The sequence below is a fragment of the Bombina bombina genome, chromosome 1, assembly GCF_027579735.1.
Source record: "Bombina bombina isolate aBomBom1 chromosome 1, aBomBom1.pri, whole genome shotgun sequence".
Classification (NCBI taxonomy): Eukaryota; Metazoa; Chordata; class Amphibia; order Anura; family Bombinatoridae; genus Bombina; species Bombina bombina.
Window position 1 is genome coordinate 461,758,300 of NC_069499.1, and position 22,136 is coordinate 461,780,435.

At 40.3% G+C, this 22,136-nt stretch overlaps 1 protein-coding gene across 2 annotated transcripts in view; it reads right to left on the minus strand.

Annotated features, from left to right (window-relative positions):
• The window catches only part of LOC128645455 (intelectin-1-like), a 116,678-nt gene extending 96,324 nt beyond the window's left edge, over positions 1-20,354 (minus strand). The window contains exons 1-2 of one of the 2 annotated variants that reach the window (XM_053698470.1): positions 20,155-20,354; positions 17,093-17,173 (exon numbers count right to left, since the gene is read on the minus strand). In XM_053698470.1, coding sequence (XP_053554445.1) covers positions 17,093-17,156 — 64 coding nt within the window. In that variant the 5' untranslated portion in view covers positions 17,157-17,173; positions 20,155-20,354. Of the gene's footprint in view, positions 1-17,092; positions 17,174-18,005; positions 18,064-20,154 lie in introns of those variants that run through there. The other variant, XM_053698469.1, reaches the window with a different exon arrangement.
• Between the last annotated feature and the right edge of the window lie 1,782 nt (positions 20,355-22,136).

Below are 22,136 nucleotides of genomic sequence, written 5' to 3' on the forward strand. Positions count from 1 at the left end.
AGAGGGGGGAGAGAGAGAGCAAAAGTGGAGGGAGAGAGAGAGCAAAAGAGAGGGGAGAGAGAGAGAGCAAAAGAGAGGGGAGAGAGAGAGCAAAAGAGAGGGAGGAGAGAGAGCAAAAGAGAGGGGAGAGAGAGAGCAAAAGAGAGGGGAGATAGAGAGCAAAAGAGAGGGAAGAGAGAGAGCAAATGAGAGAAGGGAGAGAGAGAGCAAAAGAGAGGGGGAGAGAGAGAGCAAAAGAGAGGGGAGAGAGAGAGAGCAAAAGAGAGGGGAGAGAGAGAGAGCAAAAGAGAGGGGAGAGAGAGCAAAAGAGAGAGGGGAAAGAGAGCAAAAGAGAGGGGGGAGAGGGAGAGCAAAAGAGAGGGGGGGGGGGAGAGCAAAAGAGAGGGGAGAGAGAGCAAAAGAGAGGGGGAGAGAGAGCAAAAGAGGGGGAGAGAGCGAGCAAAAGAGAGGGGAGAGAGAGAGCAAGAGAGAGGGGGAGAGGGAGCTCAAAAAGAGGGGGAGAAAGCGCAAAAGAGAGGGGGAGAGAGAGCAAAAGAGAGGGGGGAGAGAGAGCAAAAGAGAGGGGAGAGAGAGAGCAAAAGAGAGAGGGAGATAGAGAGCAAAAGAGAGGGGAGAGAGAGAGCAAATGAGAGGGGGGAGAGAGAGAGCAAAAAAGAGGGGGAGAGAGATAGCAAAAGAGAGGGGGGAGAGAGAGAGCAAAAGAGAGGGGGAAGAGAGAGCAAAAGAGGGGGGGAGAGGGAGAGAAAAAGAGAGGGGGAGAGGGAGAACAAAATAGAGGGGGAGAGGGAGAGCAAAAGAGAGGGGAGAGGGAGAGCAAAAGAGAGGGGGAGAGAGATAGCAAAAGAGAGGGAGGAGAGAGAGAGCAAAAGAGGGGGGGAGAGGGAGAGCAAAAGAGAGGGGAGAGGGAGAACAAAAGAGAGGGGGAGAGGGAGAGCAAAAGAGAGGGGAGAGGGAGAGCAAAAGAGAGGGGAGAGAGAGAGCAAAAGAGAAGAGAGGGAGAGAGAGAGCAAAAGAGAAGAGAGGGAGAGAGAGAGCAAAAGAGAGGGGAGAGAGAGAGCAAAAGAGAGGGGAGAGAGAGAGCAAATGAGAGGGGAGAGAGAGAAAATGAGAGGGGGAGAGAGAGCAAATGAGAGGGGAGAGAGAGCAAATGAGAGGGGGAGAGAGAGCAAATAAGAGAGGGGAGAGAGAGAGCAAAAGAGGGGAGAGAGAGCAAAAGAGAAGGGGGAAAGAGTATAAGAGAGGGAGAGAGAGAGCAAAAGAGAGGGGAAGAGAGAGCAAAAGAGAGGGGAAGAGAGAGCAAAAGAGAGGGGAGAAAGAGAGTAAAAGAGAAGGGAGAGAGCAAATGAGAGGGGGAGAGAGCGTTAAAGAGATGGGAGATAGAGAGCAAAAGAAAGGGGGAAAGGGAGAGCAAAAGAAGGGGGGGAAAGGGAGAGCAAAAGAGAGGGGGAGAGGGAGAGCAAAAGAGAGGGGGAGAGAGTAAAAGAGAGGGGGGGAGAGAGCAAGAGAGAGGGGGAGAGGGAGCTTAAAAAGAGGGGGGAGAAAGCGCAAAAGAGAGGGGGAGAGAGAGCAAAAGAGAGGGGGGAGAGAGAGCAAAAGAGAGTGGGGATAGAGAGTAAAAGAGAGGGGGGGAAAGAGTAAAAGAGAGGGGGAGAGAGCAAAAGAGAGGGGGGAGAGAGAGCAAAAGAGAGGGGGAGAGAGCAAAAGAGAGGGGGAGAGAGAGCAAAAGAGAAGGGGGAAGAGTAAAAGAGAGGGGGAGAGAGCAAAAGAGAGGGGGGAGAGAGAGCAAAAGAGAGGGGGGAGAGAGAGCAAAAGAGAGAAGGAGAGAGAACAAAAGAGAGGGGGGAGAGAGAGCAAAATAGAGGTGAGAGAGAGCAAAAGAGAGGGAAGAGAGAGAGCAAAAGAGAGGAGGAAAGGGAGAGCAAAAAAGAGGGGGGAGAGAGAGCATAAGAGAGGGGGAGAGAGAGCAAAAGAGAGGGGGGAGAGAGAGCAAAAGAGACAGGGGAGAGAGAGCAAATGAGATGGAGGAGAGAGAGCAAAAGAGAGGGGAGAGAGAGAGAGCAAAAGAGAGGAGAGAGAAAAAGAGAGTAGAGAGAGAGAGAGAGCAAAAGAGATGGGAGAGAGAGAGCAAAAGAGAGGGGGAGAGAGAGCAAAAGAGAGGGGGAGAGAGAGCAAATTAGAGGGGAGAGAGAGAGCAAATCAGAGGGGGGAGAGAGAGCAAAAGAGATGGGAGAAGGAGAGCAAAAGAGAGGGGGAAGAGGGAGAGCAAAAGAGAGAAGGAAGAGAGAGAGCAAAAGAGAGGGGGAGAGAGAGAGCAAGAGAGAGGGGGAGAGGGAGCTCAAAAAGAGGGGGAGAAAGAGCAAAAGAGAGGGGGAGAGAGCAAAAGAGAGGGGGAGAGAGAGCAAAAGAGAGGGGGAGAGAGAGCAAAAGAGAGAGAGGGGAGAGAGAGCAAAAGAGAGAGGGGAGAGAGAGGGAGAGCAAAAGAGAGGGGGAGAGGGAGAGCAAAAGAAAGGGGAGAGAGAGCAAAAGAGAGGGGGAGAGAGAGCAAAGGAGAGGGGAGAGAGAGAGCAAGAGAGAGGGGGAGAGGGAGCTCAAAAAGAGGGGGAGAAAGCGCAAAAGAGAGGGGGAGAGAGAGCAAAAGAGAGGGGGGAGAGAGAGCAAAAGAGAGTGGGGATAGAGAGTAAAAGAGAGAGGGGGGAAAGAGTAAAAGAGAGGGGGAGAGAGCAAAAGAGAGAGGGAGAGGGACAGGAAAAGAGAGGGGGAGAGAGAGCAAACGAGAGGGGGGAGAGAGAGCAAAAGAGAGGGGGAGAGAGCAAAAGAGAGGGGGAGAGAGAGCAAAAGAGAAGGGGGGAAGAGTAAAAGAGGGGGGAGAGAGAGCAAAAGAGAGAAGGAGAGAGAGCAAAAGAGAGGGGAGAGAGAGAGCAAAAGAGAGTGGGGATAGAGAGTAAAAGAGAGAGGGGGGAAAGAGTAAAAGAGAGGGGGAGAGAGCAAAAGAGAGAGGGAGAGGGACAGGAAAAGAGAGGGGGAGAGAGAGAGCAAATGACAGGGGGAGAGAGAGCAAAAGAGAGGGGGAGAGAGCAAAAGAGAGGGGGAGAGAGAGCAAAAGAGAAGGGGGGAAGAGTAAAAGAGGGGGGAGAGAGAGCAAAAGAGAGAAGGAGAGAGAGCAAAAGAGAGGGGGGAGAGAGAGCAAAATAGAGGTGAGAGAGAGCAAAAGAGAGGGAAGAGAGAGAGCAAAAGAGAGGGGGAAAGGGAGAGCAAAAAAGAGGGGGGAGAGAGAGAGTAAGAGAGGGGGAGAGAGAGCAAAAGAGAGGGGGGAGAGAGCAAAAGAGAGGGGGGAGAGAGAGCAAATGAGAGGGGGGAAAGAGAGCAAAAGAGAAGGGGAAGAGGGAGCAAAAGGGGTGGTGAAAGAATCCACCTAGATGGATTGTTTTACCACCATATTTTTATATGAAAAGCTTATGATAAACTGGTTTAAATTTAAAGGGACATAAAAGGCAGCGTTAAATGTTCAAGATTCATCCAGAGCATGCAATTGAGACTTTACAATTAACTTCTATTATCAAATTTTCTTCATTCTGTTAGTATAATTTGTTGAAAAAACATAACCAGGTAGACGCAGGAGTGCACTACTGGGAACAAGCTGGTGATTGGTGGTTGTTCACTTATTCCTCTTGTCATTGGTTCACATGATGTGTTCAGCTAGGCACCAGTAGTGCATCACTGCTTTGGAGCTGACTTTAACTATATGTTTAATTTCTTTGCATGGGTTAAACATGCCGTTATATGCAACAGTACAATAATAAAATCCTGTAAAACATTAAAGGATTTTCCACTCTTATGTTCCTTTAAGTAGAAATTTGTAGGTAGCCTGTTGCATCCAGTAATCAAAGTTCAATAGCTCAGTCTGTTCTTTTCCTTCCTTATAAATGCCCCAGTTTCACAAAGTGAATGTAGGTACTGCCGAGCCACACTCCTAAACCATCCTGACCCAAACGCCAAGTCTGCCACACTTTCTTCCAGGCATTTATGACTATCCCTGATGCCTCATGGGTAGCAGAAATTCCATTCTGGATCATATTGACTCCACAAACCAGAACTTCATTGAAAAATGCAATATTTATTCTCACTAAGGTCTCGATGTTCGAAAGTGCTACAAGGCAGCGCAATATTCCAAGCGATTCGCCACTATGTTGATCGAGCTTGTCCGAATATTCCAAGCTCTCAAAATATCTGCATCGATGAGAGGCGTTTACTATACACGCTATTGGTCGAACACTAACACTAAACTAATAAACATCTAATAAACTAATAAACATCTAAACCGCTAACTATTAACCTCTAAACCACCACATACCCACTGAAAGTTCCAACTATTAACCCCTATGCCGACATCGGCAGTTTAGTGTAGGCTAGTTTTGTTTTTTTTATTTTGGGGGGGCTTTTTTATTTTGATAGGGCTATTAGATAAGGAGTAATTTGTTTTTATTTATTAATTTATTTTACTTTATTGTAATGTTATTTTTCAGCGTAAGGCAGGTTAGGTTTTATTTCACAGGTTAGCTTGTATTTATTTGAACTAGGTAGCTAGTAAATAGTTAATAACTATTTACTAACTAGTCTACCTAGTTGAAATAAATACAAACTTACCTGTGAAATAAAAATAAAACCTAAGATAGCCACAATATAACTATTAGTTATATTGTAGCTATCTTAGGTTTTATTTTACAAGTAAGTATTTAGTTTTAAATAGGAATTATTTAGGTAATAATGGTAAGTTGTATTTAGATTTATTTTAATTATATTTAAGTTAGGGGGTGTTAGGGTTACGTTAGGGTTAGGGTTATGCTTAGGGTTAGGGTTACATTAGGGTTAGGGGTTAATAGGTTTATTATAGCGGCGGTGTGGGCGGACGGCAGATTAGGGGTTAATAATATTTAAATAGTGTTTGCAAAATGGGAGGGCGACAGTTTAGGGGTTAATAATTTTATTATAGTGGTGATGATGTCGGGAAGCGGCGGAATAGGGGTTAATACATTTTTGAAGTGGCGGTGATTAGGGGGTTAATCATTTTATTTTAGTGTTTGCGATGCGGGAGGGCCTCGGTTTAGGGGTTAATAGGTAGTTTATGGGTGTTAGTGTACTTTGTGACAGTTTAGTTATGAGTTTTATGCTACAGCTTTGTAGCATAAAACTCATAACTACTGACTTTAGATGGCGGTATGGATCTTGTCATTTTAGGCTGTATCGCTCACTTTTTTGACCTCACAGCAAAACTTGTAATACCGGCGCTATGGGAGTCATATTGAAAAAGGACTTTTCTTCAAGTGCGGTACTGACGTCGCATGATGGCCTAAAAAGGTGTGCGGTACACCTATTCTGACAAGACTTGTAATAGCGGCGTTAGTGAAAAAGCATCGTTATGAAGCATAACAATGCTTTTTCCCTCATAACGCAAAACTCGTAATCTAGCTGATTGATTGTTAAAAAGCCATCATATATCTTGAAGAAAGAAAATGTGTACAATGCTCCTAAATAAAAACAGTGACTGTACAAATCTCAGTTGTGGTAATGTATATAAATGATATAAACCTTGACTATGTACAGTGAGTGCAGAATTATTAGGCAAATGAGTATTTTGACCACATCATCCTCTTTATGCATGTTGTCTTACTCCAAGCTGTATAGGCTCGAAAGCCTACTACCAATTAAGCATATTAGGTGATGTGCATCTCTGTAATGAGAAGGGGTGTGGTCTAATGACATCAACACCCTATATCAGGTGTGCATAATTATTAGGCAACTTTCTTTCCTTTGGCAAAATGGGTCAAAAGAAGGACTTGACAGGCTCAGAAAAGTCAAAAATAGTGAGATATCTTGCAGAGGGATGCAGCACTCTTAAAATTGCAAAGCTTCTGAAGCGTGATCATCGAACAATCAAGCGTTTCATTCAAAATAGTCAACAGGGTCGCAAGAAGCGTGTGTAAGAACCAAGGCGCAAAATAACTGCCCATGAACTGAGAAAAGTCAAGCGTGCAGCTGCCAAGATGCCACTTGCCACCAGTTTGGCCATATTTCAGAGCTGCAACATCACTGGAGTGCCCAAAAGCACAAGGTGTGCAATACTCAGAGACATGGCCAAGGTAAGAAAGGCTGAAAGACGACCACCACTGAACAAGACACACAAGCTGAAACGTCAAGACTGGGCCAAGAAATATCTCAAGACTGATTTTTCTAAGGTTTTATGGACTGATGAAATGAGAGTGAGTCTTGATGGGCCAGATGGATGGGCCCGTGGCTGGATTGGTAAAGGGCAGAGAGCTCCAGTCTGACTCAGACGCCAGCAAGGTGGAGGTGGAGTACTGGTTTGGGCTGGTATCATCAAAGATGAGCTTGTGGGGCCTTTTTGGGTTGAGGATGGAGTCAAGCTCAACTCCCAGTCCTACTGCCAGTTTCTGGAAGACACCTTCTTCAAGCAGTGGTACAGGAAGAAGTCTGCATCCTTCAAGAAAAACATGATTTTCATGCAGGACAATGCTCCATCACACGCGTCCAAGTACTCCACAGCGTGGCTGGCAAGAAAGGGTATAAAAGAAGAAAATCTAATGACATGGCCTCCTTGTTCACCTGATCTGAACCCCATTGAGAACCTGTGGTCCATCATCAAATGTGAGATTTACAAGGAGGGAAAACAGTACACCTCTCTGAACAGTGTCTGGGAGGCTGTGGTTGCTGCTGCACGCAATGTTGATGGTGAACAGATCAAAACACTGACAGAATCCATGGATGGCAGGCTTTTGAGTGTCCTTGCAAAGAAAGGTGGCTATATTGGTCACTGATTTGTTTTTGTTTTGTTTTTGAATGTCAGAAATGTATATTTGTGAATGTTGAGATGTTATATTGGTTTCACTGGTAAAAATAAATAATTGAAATGGGTATATATTTGTTTTTTGTTAAGTTGCCTAATAATTATGCACAGTAATAGTCACCTGCACACACAGATATCCCCCTAAAATAGCTATAACTAAAAACAAACTAAAAACTACTTCCAAAACTATTCAGCTTTGATATTAATGAGTTTTTTGGGTTCATTGAGAACATGGTTGTTGTTCAATAATAAAATTAATCCTCAAAAATACAACTTGCCTAATAATTCTGCACTCCCTGTATAAACACATAAGTGAAATATGACAATTTGATTACTGATTTGATATAAATTATGAAATTGTTGGAGTTTATTGATTGGTCAATAATTTTAAACATGTCTTGTATCACAAGGTTTTTAGTCTCTCAGCAAGCACCAGTGGGAAACATGTTGGATGACTTTTCTATGTCTCCTACACGTAAATAAAACATTGAGCTGTGAAAAGTAGTGTAACCTTTTGTGCTGGTGAAGCCGATATTATAAATTCAATATATATATTGCGGATCTGAAACTGCCGCAAGGAAAGGTCAAGGACAATTGTTTCATGCTGATTAGAAGAACCACCAAACAGAACCAAGACATGGTAAACTTTCTTTCTGCGCATATATAAACAAACGGCTGATATCGGGTTTATTGCAGCTGTTTGTGGGCATCGGAAGGAGCACTTGTATTACATGTTGAAAGTAAATACGAAGGTTTCAGCGCAATTGCGATTTACCCTAGAATTATTACCTCATAGCTCTAGTTAACTGTTACTTGAGACAAAAAATGTCACAGAACACTTAAAAAATACATTTAAAAGTACACTTACACTCATAATAACACTATCTGATAAAAAATATTAAAAAAAATATTGCACAAAAAAGTTATAAGGGCTCAAAGATATGAGGTCTCAGGTGTTAGAAAAAAAAGCATAGATATTCCTATATATATCTGTATATATATATATATATATATATATATATATATAATTTTTTATTTTTTTAACCAAAAAAACATCATATATATAGAAATATGTATTTATGAATAATTAGAACATATTCTACAATGCTAAGAACATTAGAATGTGAAATATTAATATTTTCAGGTCCGGTTAGCGCACATGAGAAAATGGGTTTGCGTGCGAGTAGGGTGTTTTTTTCCACTTTTCTTGCTCCATTGATTTCTATGGGGGAATACATTAATGTGATCTAGATGTTTTTGCTTTTTTGCATGTGGGGTTACTGCTCTAGTGAAAACTTTTTACGTATAACTTGTAACACACGCGCTACCCGACGCATACAAAAAGCTTACTTCTAGCACAGTTAACTCACAAGCGAGAGCACTAAATACCGCTCCACACATCATCTAGCCCTTATAAAGGGATGACTTGCCATATCCAAAAGATGACTTTCTTATATGCAGAGGTTTGTGTGAAGACCTGAGATCCAAGACTGGTCACCAGGTATCTTCCTTCTTCCTTCCTATACTGTGTAACGCAGAGTGCATGCACGTTCTGTGTTCTCTGTTGTGAGGCCTATCTGATAAGCATGTATGCTCTCGCACAATGAGGTCATAAACATGTGTCTAAGGGGCCTATCTATCAAGCTCCGAATGGAGCTTGATAGATAGGCCCCTTAGGAAACCTGGACTTTTTTTTTAGAACCTGCTAAATTATTTATGCACATCAGTCTTATCACTTCCTGTACACAAATAAAGGACAATCAGAAGTATATAATCAATCCCCAGTGACAGTCCACAAACCATTCAATTAAAGAATGCCAGTAAATTTGGCCAACAATCCCCTGTTAATGAGCCATCTGTGAGAAACCAAAATGGAGAATCCTTAGTTCTGTCCACTTTACACATTGAACTAAGAATGAAGCACCTGCTTAGGGAAGTCAACTAAGAAGATGGAGGTGCATACACATTTGTGTGGATCACCCCACTTGATTGTGATTATGTACATTATTATGTGATTATGCTATTATTATCACTTGATTGTTATTATGTACAGTGATCCACACAAAATGCATATGCATAGGGTTACTGGGTACCACTGTTTTATACACATTTGTTATGCTTTCTACAGAGTATTTTCAATAAATATCATTCTGTTATAGAACATGATCAGTGCTGCATGCTTATATGAAACTCTGAGGATTGCAGATGCCAAGGATTTTTCTTGGATATTGTTTATCTTAGGCAGAAACATTGTTATGCTCCTATTAGAAATCAATCTCAGATCTGCTGATTCCCAGACCTGTTTCTCACTTGCTGTGCTATATGTTAGCTTTGGTTGGGTTCTAACTAGTCTTACTTAGATCCTTCCCAGATCTGTATTGCCTCTTTCAATCCCATATAGTCACTGGTGTTTCTTGTTACTAATTAACCACCTTTCACTACCAAGCCCAGCTATTAATCTTTGCTTGGACATTGTGTGTTAGCTCTGGCTGAGCCTGGTGCTCCTGATTTTCTTTCGTCTGACTTGGGCTCTTTATTTTTGCTGTCTTGTACCTTTGATGTCAGCCTGGTGTCACCATTTGCCTTTACTTCTAACCACTCTTTTGCCTCTTGAATTGGCACTTCCTGGTTGTTTGGTTCTGACCCCTGGCTGTCTGACCTGCCTCCTCCAGAGGTACCAGTCTCAGTCTGTTCCAGAGGCCTGTTTCGGTGATTCCAGTCTCAGTAAGTTCCTGAGGCCTGCTCCTGAGATATATGTCCCTGTGTGTTCCAGAAGCATGCTTCAAAGATACCAGTCTTTGTGAGTTCCAAAGTAAATATCCACTTTCTTCACAAGAAGTTTTGTTTTGATATCTTTATTTTCAATATACATTTTAGTTGGATGTTCCAATTATTTTAATTCAGAAAACCCAAATTCTCTAACAAGTTGATTATGTCGTGTAAAATGACTGAAACTTTTTTTTTAACTTGGGGCTCTTTGAATCCTCCATAATATTTTTTTTATAGATTTGCCCAATAAAGTTACCTCTAATTAAGTCATGAAACTCACTGTTTAGTCTAAAAAGTCATCTTTATTTCCTGCCCTTAAAGGGACATTAAGAAAAATGCTTTAATATGTTACAGCATTTCATTATTGCACCTATTGCTTCCAACTTTAGTTCCAGAACAACAATGTATTACTGGGACCTAGCTGAGCACATCTGGTGAGCCAGTGACAAGAGCCACATGTGTATAGCCACCAATCACAGGCTAGCTCCCAATAGTGTAATGGTGGTTTTCAAAAAAGGATACCAAGAGAATAAATTAAATCTGATAATTAAAGTAAACTGAAAAATTATATTAAAACTACATACTCTGTCCTAACCATGAAGCTAAATTTTGTCTTTCATGTCCTTTTAAAAAGAACAGGTCATCTATAAACTTGCAATGAAGTTTTGTGTTTATTCATGATCTGCAAATACATAGAAATTCTCCCTGAAAACTGGATTTCCTGAAGCAAACCTGGTGCTCACTGCAATTCAACTCAACAGTAGACATTATCATACTAAAGGACCAGATTACGAGTAGAAAGCAAACATTTGGGCACAAGCGATAAGGGGTTTATCGTGGGGGTTTGCACTTGTCGCGCTTACCGCTCCTATTACGATTTAAGTAATCGCTATCGCTAGTGTAGATAGTGTATTTAATTTTGCTTTATTCTTGCTGCTGGCCTTCTTATTTTCTTTCTTAGTTTTATTTATATAATACAGATGGTGCATATCCACCGCTAAAGATTAGACAGATTAGAGTATGGATGGACAGAAGAAAAAGAGTTGCTGAATTTTCAGAAATAATAAAAAAATATATAATAAAATGTTAAAAAAAAAGGGTGAAAGAAATTGATGAAGGGAATAAAAAGGTGAAAAAGGGCAGTGGAAGTGGAAACTCAGGAAATGCAGGAAATGCACGTGCAACAAAGAGGATGAACTACACGTACTATCATTATACACTAAAGGGGTCTAAACTCTGGTAATATTAATTTCTTCCAGGAGAACAGGCAATTATTGTTTCATCTTATCTGTTCAAAGAATTCTGTTAGAATGGGGTGGGGGGGTTGGCTTTCCCACACTTTTGTAAATATTGTAGGTCCTTGTTTGAGTTAGGGATAGGGTGACCATATTGCCGCTTTAAAAAGGGACACATATGAAAAATACATATGTCAGGGTTCTTATTCAAACAGTTGTTTAAATAGCACTAAAAAAAACCTTGACATATGTATTTTTCATATGTGTACCTATTTAAAGCGGCAATATGGTCACCATAGTTAGGGATAATGACACCAAACTGCCACAAAAGCTATTGATTATCTGGTTTAAATCATAAACTTTAGATTTGTAGCAAATTCTTTAAAGTATCATAAATACTTAAAAATACTGTACATTAATGCACTTTAGTTCTGTTGTGATGACTAAAGATAAAAATGCACAACATATTAGCCAGGTCATCCACAGGACTTTTTTTTTAGGGGGAATTAAGTGTTCCAAATATAGTAATAGCAGTGCAACAGGCAAAATGTGTAGGGACAGACACAGTTGCTTGTTATACTCATGACCTGCACATCACTTTAAATGTGTTTTGCTAAATGGCATCAAGCAATGCCTCAAGTGGTTGCCTATGCTTAGCTGCAGGGACTGAAATTCTAGAGGTGGTCACTTCTTGCCATATCCCCCCATGCATTTAGGAAGACAAGAGTCCTAATCAATCAGCAACTTTTAGTGATATGGACACTTAAAGGGACAGTACACTACAAAATAGTTTTCCCTTAATGTGTTTCCAATTACTTTTTTTACCAGCTGCAGAGTATAAAATTTACGAGATTTGCTTTTTTAAGGCTTATTTGTGTATATTAAAAGCTGATTTTGTGTTTTGAAGCCACAACCTAATAAAATGGGTTGAGCTTCTAGGTATAATCAGATCTCATTACTTTATCACATTGTGTACATATACCTGCTTCTTTATCTTATATCTGTCCGTAAACCAATCACCAATACTTGGGGAAAATTAACATTTTATTACCTTTTCTCTTCTATAACCCACTGGGAGTGTAATTTCTTCTACTGGCTGTGTTAACACAGCTTGGCCTTGAGGCCAAAAACTTTAAGGATAGGTGTGGATACCACAGACTACATAAACTATTTCAAATGCCAATATAAGGGCAATGGAAATACTTCTAAACAATTTAATACACTCCAGCAGGTAAAGTGGATCATTGGGAACAAATTAAAGGGGAGAACATTTTTGAGTAAACTGTCCCTTTAATAACTAATTCTGTCACTGTCAATTAAGGTTCATTGTGACCAAAACAAAGACACAAAATATAATAAAAATAGCTGACTAATAGACACCAAACATACATTACAGTAAGATTTGCAAATGTTATTTTTCCATTGCACTGTTAACTAATTTATCTTTAGCACCCTGGATCCATAAACTTTTATTCATCCTAAAATGCAACTGAACACCCAAAGTAAGGCCAACACCCAAAGTAAGGCCATCATCTGGTTAATACCCAGACTAACGGGGAGCGGAGCCAACTACCGCACTGATCAGAAGCCATATCAAAGAGCTCCTCCACATACAGTGTACTTTTGGATTATTAAAGTACAATTTGGGGATTTTTTTACACCCATTTTCACTCCCTCTGATACCCAGCTACTTGGGGACTACTCCTCTCACTGACATAAAGAATCGCCTCTCTTACGGGAGATCCGGACATCTTACTCTATCAGGCGCAACCTCTCTAACCCGCGATAGCGGTCCTGCCTCTACAAACTAAGCAAAGTTCAACTAAGATTGCTATTCAGCTCCGGAGGGTCGGGGATCCGCTCCGGAGCCTAACAGGACCTGTTCCAATACTGAACTTCAGGGGATCAGAGTGTTCGCATACCGGAATGGCTAGAAAGCAACAGTGAGTACATTCTGAATAGCCACTTACTAAATAGCCACTTACTGTCACTGCCGCACAACGCACACAGAGCTCCCACAGTCCAGGACAGATCAAAACCTGACCCAAGCTGACCACCACAGTTTCACTAGGTCCCGGTTAAGGCTGGAAGCGCCATTTTGCATGTTTACCCCGCTCTCTGCAACAGCTAATCCCTCACAGCCCAGAGCAGTTATACTCCACGGCAGCAGCACTAACAGGGGCACACTAAGGAATTATCCATTGTCCTCAGCAGCACACATTACCGCTAGCCTGGACTTAGCTTTTGATTGTTCTCCCCACGTGGAGACTGCTCCGTGCACGAGATAGCCCTACCACATTGCAGGGTGCTCCTATATTTAGAGCACACTTGTGGGAGCTTCCAGAAGCTCGTAATTTTATGAACATTGGCCCATATCAGCTGTGCAAACTACAGGGCACACTTGTGAAGAAGGGTTAACTCACGATACACTAACAAGGCCTGCAAAGAGATTACAGTCTCCCTCACACTTATAAATAAGACAGCAGGACCAATAAAACTCACTGAGGCTGGACTGGTGCGCTTTTGTTCTCATTAATATAAAGCCCAACATCTGTAGGCTGCCCCTTTTTGCATCTCAGCTTGAGCCATACATTTATAGGAGCCTGCAATTTGATTCTGCCCTTCTGCCATTATTATTGTCTTGCAGCACTACCCCTGTGGTTATCTGTATATACTTCCTGCAAACTCAATAAAAAAGAAATTACACAGTAAACCACGATACTAAGTAACTTTGAGGCTCCCTCATATATCACCTGCTGTGGTACCCCATACTGTGCGACATCTGTGCTAATCTCCTCTGAAGCACCCGACTCACATACCTGTTTTAGGGGTTCATCCAGGGAACTGATCCCCTTACACCAGCAACTTCTGAAGTTACATACCTGATCGCCAAGGGAGACCTTGCTGGCAATCTAATATATTAAACCCTCTACTACTTTGCTTTCCCTTCTTTTTGGACTGTCACCACTACTGAGCATGGAGTAAGCCCTCTTAGGCCATCCCCGCCTGCCTACCACTCGGTGTCAAGAGCCAATCTACCAACACATCTGCTTCAATCATTCACCCTGGACATTGTTTTGCCTACTAAGACCAACCTATCCTCCAGTCCCCCTACTCCACATTTACAATGTCACAATCTGCCAGAAAGAAAAATAAACATACACTCCCACTTAAAAAGACAGTAATTGATCACTTTGGGGTCACAAATACAACACCTATGAACATGTTTGAACCACCTGACTCACCTAGGTCTGATATTTCTGAGTTAACCTCTGCTGCCATGCAAAATATTCAGCAATCTTCATCTGAGGAGGTTACTCCCACTTTTATCATGGACTCTCTTAAAACCCTACTGGACCAACATCACGCCTCATTCACTGCCAAATTGGCAGCTTCTACTGCTGAATTAAAAAAGGAAATCTCCTCAACAAACGAGCGAATGGACTCCTTGGAAAGGAGGCAAGAGGATCTATCCACGGAGCAATCTAACCTCCTCAGCTTTGCTCAGCGCTTGTCAGATCACTTTGATGTTGTGGAAGACAAAATTGCGGACTTAGAAGACAGATCTCGGCGCAATAATCTCAGGATCCGAGGTGTGCCCGAGACTGTCTCCACCACTGACTTACAGCCATTTCTACTAGAGCTGTTCCACGCTCTGGCCCCTCCAGCTTCAAGGTCAGAAGATCAAATAGACCGAGCACACCGCTCCCTTAAACCCAAAGGTTTACCAGATGATCAACCTAGGGACGTAATAGTACGCCTCCATTTCTTCACCTACAAGGAGCGTATACAAAGAGCCCACTTCCAAAAGCCGGTGTTGCCGGACAAGTTCAAAAATTTGCAAATATTTCCCGACTTGTCCGTGCGAACCCTCCAGAAGAGAAAAACTTTTACTGATATCACAACTACACTTAGGAGGAACAATATCAGATATAGATGGGGGTACCCCATCAAGCTTCTGGTCTTTAAGGACAATCAAGTATTCACCATCCTACAACCAACTAGAGGCTATGAATACCTTCAACAGTGGAATTTACTCCCGACTAGCAAAGGCAATCCAAAACCACAACACAGTCATCTACGAGCCTCTGCAGAAGAATGGACGGCTCCAACTAACTCACAGCACCGTCAATCTTCCCCAAGAGCCAACAGAGCCACCGACCCAGAGTGGGCGGCTGAAGTACTTCAAAATTCTTCTCACCGTACTCAATTAGAACCCAAACAATGGTCAGCCCTTCCACAGAGACACAGATCTGGCTCCTCCTCCTCTTAAGATGGCCAATTCACCTAAAGATTGTCAGCTGACACAAACAAATTTGACCTCCTGTTTCAGAGAACTTCAACTACCTGTTACTGTTTGACCTCATTCCTGTGCCGATAAGTATATGCTAACTGTTTTTCTTCTCATATTGTTTTTATCTGCCGAGTGTATTGCTGTTATGTTGTGTCCCCCTACAGGTTTAACTATGGCCCTCTATCTTTTATAACCAAATCACCCTATAATTTTGGTCACATAATTTAGTCAATATAGACTAACCCCCTTATATCCATTTTAACACCATATTAACACCATATTTGGACCTTGGACTTCCTCCTTACTCTTATCAGGCTATCTAAACACAGGCTCCACCTGTTCAATATGGCCGGCTATCCCTGGTTATACTACAACTGTCAGGACACCTACATGGCTAGTACTGTATTGTTTATAACTCTAATGAGGTGTCCCCTATAAGGGCCACACACCTTATATAACCCATGTTTCTCTCCTTGTAGCCAGCAGACCAATATTCTGGACTTTTTCTCTTGGACTATATGTATTGTCAATTATGCTGTTGGTGTAAAAAAGGGAAAAAAAAAAAAAGGGCTTCTCATGTAATTGCTACTCTTATTGGTTGATCGGGGGTGATGATGATGCCTGTTAGGACACATAGGTTAGGCTTTCACAGAGCTCAGTACACTCCACTGATGTTATCCCATAACGTCTATTCATATAGCCTAATACAGCGTTTTCCCACTTAGGCCATCAACCACTATTATCACCTTAAACTACTTGAACAAGACCAGGTAACCCGGGTCCTGGTTCATTCATATGCAGTTTGACAAAGTAGACAGATACGTCTGTCTAACCACAACACCCAAACAGTCCCTCACTAAGTGATATTGGCCCGCAGATCCCTGACACACACACATACTCCTACACCTCATCATCCTAGTTACTACTACTAATCTACACTACCATTCCCACTATCTCATGAGTAACGTCGTACCACACTCGCCACTATCCCCCTAGGTAAGCAAACATACTTCAATAGACCAGCAAATTTAGAACCAGGGTGGGCAATGTACGCAATTCATACACTGTTTGAAGTTCTTGTTGAAATACTGTTATGCTGACTATCTCTTGAAATATGTTTTACTGTTATGTTATCTCTGAGTTCCTCTTATCACTCCTGCCCACCTTCCTCTCGACTTCTCCCTTCCCTCCTGAAGCAGTTTCACTCCATCCCCATATTACTTTAAATTTACCACCTTTTGATACACTGACCAAATGCCCGTGCTCCTACAGTCTACAATTCCTGGCAGGCGACTAGGCCTTCCCACCCATAGCAAGCCCCAAATTTGACCAAAGCTAGCTCCAACTCCCTGTTGCTGTTGTTGGTGTTATAACCTTCATATTGCAACTCCCTCTGAAATACTTAATACTTTGGCTTACACCCCACATCTCCCTCCCCCCCCCCGCTACTGTTACTTTCATCTGTATAAAATACCCCCCTCTGAAGGGGGTCTACCTAAGCGCTTTTTCTTGTGTATACCGCAACCAATTATTTGTGAATGCAACCATTGTAATAACAGTTCGTTAATTTTTCTTTTCTTTGCAGCAGGTGACCTACACTCCAACTACTCAGTTCCCAGCCCCCATATACACCTTTCCCACATCTTCCCCTTTGTTCTCTCCTTATCCCCCCCTCCTTTTTTTTTTTTCTCCACCCCTTTCTCTGATCTAAAAAAAAAAATACCCAGACTAACCCTCTATGAGGTGTAAGGTCACCTCTGCAGTAGCAAAATATGAATCCCTATTGCTTTCTCTAATTTTAAAGCTGACTTACTTGTGCAGCTAAGCTAATATCTTGCTCACATTTAATTGACCAGAAGTCCAGTATTAGTCTTCAGAACATAACATATTACATGTTGATGTTATTCATATTTGCTCAAATGAATGACTCACTTTGTGATTCACAGCCTCTGTGGGAAAGCAGCGCCAGCAGCATAAAACTGTATAGAACATACATCTTCAGAATCTTCAGATCTGCAGAAAAAGTCTACATTATACTGAGGTTTTACAGTGATCTCATTTAAATACAAAAGGATATTCACAACATGGATATATTGTGAATTAAAATGCAATGTACAAAGTAATATAAAGTAATGTTCATTAACATGCTAGGATCTTATGTTATCTTTTCTTTTAATTGATTCTGTGTATAATTAATCAGTTCAATTATTTTCTTCTTTTGGGTTCTTCCATTTTTTTAAGGCTAGAGTACAATCTAGATCTTATACCTCTGGAATTAATATTTTCCATCCCACTGAAGCACATGTGCACAAAATGTTAAAGGGACAGTCAAGTATAAATTAAACTTTCATTATTCAGATAGGACTTTCAATTTTGATTGACTTTCCAATTTACTTTTATCATCAAATTTGCTTTTTTCTCTTGGTATTCTTAGTTTAAACTAAACATAGGTAGGCTCATATGCTAATTTCTAAGCCTTTGAGGGCTGCCTCTTATCACATTCTTTTTAAATCTCTTTTCAACACAAAGAGACAGAAAGTACACATGGGCTATATAGATAACACTGTGCTCAGGCACAGAAAGTTATTTAAGATCTAGCACAACACAATGCTAAATGCAAGACAATAGATAATAAACAGTCACAGTCATGTGATAAGAAGGTTCCTAGATACAAGGTAATCACAGAGGTAAAAAGTGTATTAATATAACTGTGTTGGTTATGCAAAACTGGGGAATGGGTAATAAAGGGATTATCTATCTTTTAAAACAATAACAATTCTATGGTTGACTGTCCCTTTAAGCAGCTGAAATAACTTCCTTTATGAAAATCACAAAATCTACTTACCTATTTCCAAGCTGGCTAAAGTATTTTCCTTCCTTGTATGATCTGAAGTGCTATCTAGCTATGTCATGCCTCTTTATAAAAGTATTATCTCCGCCTCCAAGTATTCTGCCTACCCACTTTTTAAAAGATCTGCTAAAAAAATCTGTTTCAGGTGAAAATTAAATAGAATAAATACAGATACTATTTTAATGCATGTAATATTGCTATTATTGCATTAGGGATTTTGTGGCATTATGTTTGGAATATTTGCAGTACTGGATCTTTTCCTGCATCTGTTGCTATTGGAATACCAAGATTATAAAGGTGCATTGTTAAAATGATGAGAGTAAGCAGTGCACGTAAAAATCAACCTTGATCTGAAACTTTATAATGATAAACAAATCCATAATGTAAAATTATATATATGACTATATAATTGATGCTTGCATTATTTCCAATATCCAATATTTAAATTTAATTTTTTATGTTAATTTATAAAAAAAAAAAACAAGCTAATTTCATTTTTATTATTTTTTCTCTTAATATGCTTTGTTGAAACATCTTCTTTCCATGAAAGAATACCCAGGGTTGTGGTCTCGAGTTACATGACTTGGACTCGAGTCTCAAATTTGATGAAATGTTACTTAAAGGGATACTAAACCCAATTTTTTTCTTTCATGATTCAGATAGAGCATGCAATTTTAAACAACTTTCTAATTTACGCCTATTGTTAATTTTTCTTTATTCTCATGCTATTTTTATTTGAACACGCAAGAATGTAAGCTTAAGAGCCGGCCCATTTTTATTTCAGCACCTAGGTAGCTCTTGCTGATTGGTTACTAAATGTAAAACTTTTTTGCGATGTCAAGCGAATGGCTGATCCTAGTTTTCTTGCGAAAATGTCATTTTCACTTTATTTATCAATCTTAATTTTAGACACCGGTAAATGGTTTATTGTTTTAATCAAGTGATTGTTTAAAAGAATGCTATTTCTTATATATTAAAGTTATTTTTATTTTGCCCCTTCTTTGACTCTATTTCATTAGGGAAGGTTGCCCGTTTTTTGGAGCTCATCTTCGTTCTTTTTAATACACGTATTTCAATTGCACTTAAATTATTTTACTTTTTTATAATATATTATATATTATTATTCAGGTTCTGCGCCTTGTTGTGGGCAATTTCTAACCCTAGATACAGCAAGAAAAAGACATATTTCTATTTTCCCTCCAGACAAACAATATCGCTCTTTATTTTTCACTCCTCGCAACCTACAAATTGGCGAGATTAAAAGCAGTGAATATTGCATGCACCCCTTTTCATAAATATATGAGAACTGCGAATATATACAGGCATTTTAAAATGCCAATAGAGATTAATACAAGAATTAGGCATTTCCAGACAACTTATTCGCATATACTTAAGACTTGCGAATGGTTATGAGTCAATTTGTTCGCACATATGAAAAGTTGCGACTTTATTGGCGCATAACCTTTCATAAATATGGTGATATCATTTGTGAGGGTTTTTTTTTATGACAAATGTGAGAATTTTCTTATTCTCACTTTGATAAATCTTGCCCTTAATATGTTCTAAAACCAAAGATCAGAGTTGTGATCACGCTAGGCTGGTGTTACACTTATCAGTTATCTGTATAAACCTAGCTATCTAATTAAAGGGAAATTAAACCCACATTTTTTCTTTCATAGTCAAATAGAGAATACCATTTTAAATAACTTTCTAATTTACTTCTATTATCTAATTTGCTATATTCTCTTGATATTCTTTCCTGAAACGCCTATAGGCTCAGTAGCTTCTGATTGGTGGCTGCACATAGATGCCTCATGTGATTGGCTAACCCATGTGCATTGCTATTTCTTTAACAAATGATATTAAAAGCAATAAAGCAAATTAGATAATAGAAGTAAATTGGAATGTTGTTTGAAATTGTATTATCTGTCTGAATCATGAAAGAAAATGTTTGGATTTAATGTCCCTTTAAGTTTAGAGTGTATGTAGGATTAATGGATATAGCATATAAGGTATATTACTCCAAACTAATCTTACAATTAATATAGATGTTCCTATTTTCCTAAAGAATATTAAGGTTAGTTTAAGTCTATACAACATGAGCAGTTGAACAGCAGAAAGAGGAATAACAGCTGAAGCTTACAAACTACTGCAGAGCATCTTCCAGCTGTTTGAGTCTGTTAAGGTCTGTGTTTGAGACTGGAGGAACAGCTGAGGAGTATATATAGATCACCTTGAGGAAGTAGATCCGGCCAGTGTACCAAATAGGTAGTGCTGATTTTACCTTAGGGAAACAATTTAACAGCAGAAATGGTACTTGAAAGGACATGGAATTTCCCCACACACTGAGAGGCACAGAACACAGGAGAAATACAATCAGTCTTGCAGCAATCAGAGAGGTAACTGTACACAGCTTAGCTTAGTCTGTATGGTGGCAAGACAATATCCAAGCACTTACTTAGGGGAGTGTCAGACTTATATACCCAGCCAGAGTCAAGAAAGGTGATTATGCCAGAATTAAAGGTACAGGAATACTTATACATTACAGCTGGTCCCTGGAGCTTAAAGGGTCAGTAAACCTTAAAAATAATGTTATATAATTCTGCACATAGTGCAGAATTATATAACATTATTTAGGTGCTATAGCCATAAACGCCTTTTTTACCTTTTAATTTGCTACAAATATGGCGCTTTTACAGACCCGCTCTCTGCTCTCTGCTGAGCGGGTCTGTTATTTTTAGTCAGCGCATCGGGCCAGCTGTATAGTCACAGCCCGGCCGCGCCATAAGACTAAGTGCAGCTCGCTCCTGTGACAGGAGCGAGCTGCACTTAGTGCTATGGCAGGCGGACAGGAATTGCCGGAAATCAACCTGATCGAGTATGATCGGGTTGATTGACAGCCCCCTGCTGGCGGTCGATTGGCCGCGAGTCAGCAGGGGGCGGCGTTGCACCAGCAGCTCTTGTGAGCTGCTGGTGCAATGTTAAATGCAGAGAGCATATTGCTCTCCGCATTTAGCGAGGTCTTGCGGACCTGAACCACACTGTCGGATCAGGTCCGCAAGACCTTTGATAAATAGGGGCCTTCATATCTTTGAGCCCATATAACTTTTTTGTGCAATATTTTTTAATAATACTTTTTATCAGACAGTGTTATTATGATTGTAACTGTACTTTTAAATGTATCTTCGAAGTATTTTTTTCTCCACTTTTTTGTCTTGTGTAACCAGAGCTCTAAAGATGCGCTGACCCAACAACCATAAATCGCAATTGAGCTCACACATTCGCATTTACTTTCAACTTGTAATACACGTTCTCCTTCCGACGCACGTGAACAGTCGCAATAATCCCAATATCGCTTGCACAAAACAGTCAGCACACCACTTGTACTCTGGTCCTAGAGATTAGGCAAAATACAAGAAACAAGCACATTTCAAAGAAGGAGAAACCTGAGAACATAATGGTGAAAGTTCTTTGAATTTATAGAGCAATTTAAAAAGCTTAGAAGTATTGTAAGATAATGTGATTTTAATGAAAGGTTGATGAAGAAGTGAAATAATATTCCAAATGTCACAGGTGAAAATAATCTGGTTAAACATTATAATTTGAATGCAGATGACCTAAACATTTAATCGCAGTTACTAGAATTTGTGTCATTGACATTTACAAGAAATAATGCCTCATCTGATAACATGTCTCTCTGTGAGGCCTCGATATCTAGTAAAAACTGAACTAAAAACAGAACTAAATATGTAAAGAATATGTTATGCTCAGTTTGTTTATATATGCTTATATCCATCAAAGAACAGAATTACCATAGGAAAGAGTAAAAAAGAATAAGACGTTGGAAATTTAGAGTTAAAATATTGGCTTAGAAACAATGTGAGAGTTTTTTTTTTAGATTCCTGCTATGGTCACGCTAACTCTGTCTTGACTGAGCATTAAAAGTAAACTCTAGATTTATCAAAGTGCAATCAGTAACTGTGTGTGTGTATATATATATATATATATATATATATATATATATATACATACTGTATATATCTATCTATATATATATCACACATAAAATATAGAGGTTGGAGTTAATCATTGGCCCTGGCCTGGTTACCAGAGCTGATCCCTGGA